Here is an 808-nt window from a genome sequence, read left to right as displayed (position 1 = left end):
ATCAAATACATATACTTTATTTTCCTGGAAAGTTTACATTCAAACAAGGTTACTTGTCTTCTGGTTTGTTATAAACGTAGGTCAGGCAGCATTTGCCACAATACTGCCTATCAAAGTGAGAAGCCATGAACACACCCGCTCCACACTCTTCATTGTCACATTCACGTCTCAGCCGAGTGATCTTCCCATTTTCATCCACCTACAAATATAATTTTACACATGAGATTGGACAAAGAGACCAACAGTACTAACTAAACAAAATTTACATATTGTGATACAAAAAGCAGGCATGGTGAAGTACTGTTTGGATAACATAAAGTTCGTGTTTCTAAATAAAATAAAAAAATATCAACTCTTTCAGCACAGGCTCAGTCCCAGGACCTCGTAACCATTTTTTGCTTGTTATAGTTTTCATGTTATAACTTTAAATTAGTAACCAAATGTTAACGAAATTTGGCAGATTATCAGTAAACATTACAATTCTTTCATATGCAAAATATCAGATTTTTTTTATTAAGTCTTAAGGTTTGTAAATCAATTTTTCTCTCATGCCTTTTTTGTCTTTTCACATCTTGCCTATCTATCATGCATCAGAAAAACTAAATTGCACATGCGAAATCTTTACAATGTTGAGATAGTTATCAAACGTTTCTTAAGAAAAACTTTATATTTTATCTGTTATTTTCAGTAATTAATCTCTGTATGGTTTCAGTAAATTTATGAATTTGTATATAGATTATTGCTATTTTGAAATAAGTTCTTAAACTTATTTTTTTTTAAGCATAGAACAGTAACTAAAGAAGTAAAG

General features: G+C 30.4%; 1 protein-coding gene across 1 annotated transcript in view; it reads right to left on the bottom strand.

The window, feature by feature from the left end:
* Positions 1-808, bottom strand: part of LOC106466235 (ubiquitin-40S ribosomal protein S27a) — a 14807-nt gene continuing 13999 nt past the window's right edge. Inside the window, exon 5 of the mRNA XM_013926486.2 lies at positions 1-199. Coding sequence (XP_013781940.1) covers positions 50-199 — 150 coding nt within the window. The 3' untranslated portion in view covers positions 1-49. The remainder of the gene's footprint in view (positions 200-808) is intronic.

This window comes from Limulus polyphemus, unplaced genomic scaffold (genome assembly GCF_000517525.1).
Source record: "Limulus polyphemus unplaced genomic scaffold, Limulus_polyphemus-2.1.2 Scaffold2200, whole genome shotgun sequence".
In the NCBI taxonomy this organism is placed as follows: Eukaryota; Metazoa; Arthropoda; class Merostomata; order Xiphosura; family Limulidae; genus Limulus; species Limulus polyphemus.
Note: the sequence above shows the minus strand (reverse complement) of the source record. Positions and strands in the feature narration are given on the sequence as shown.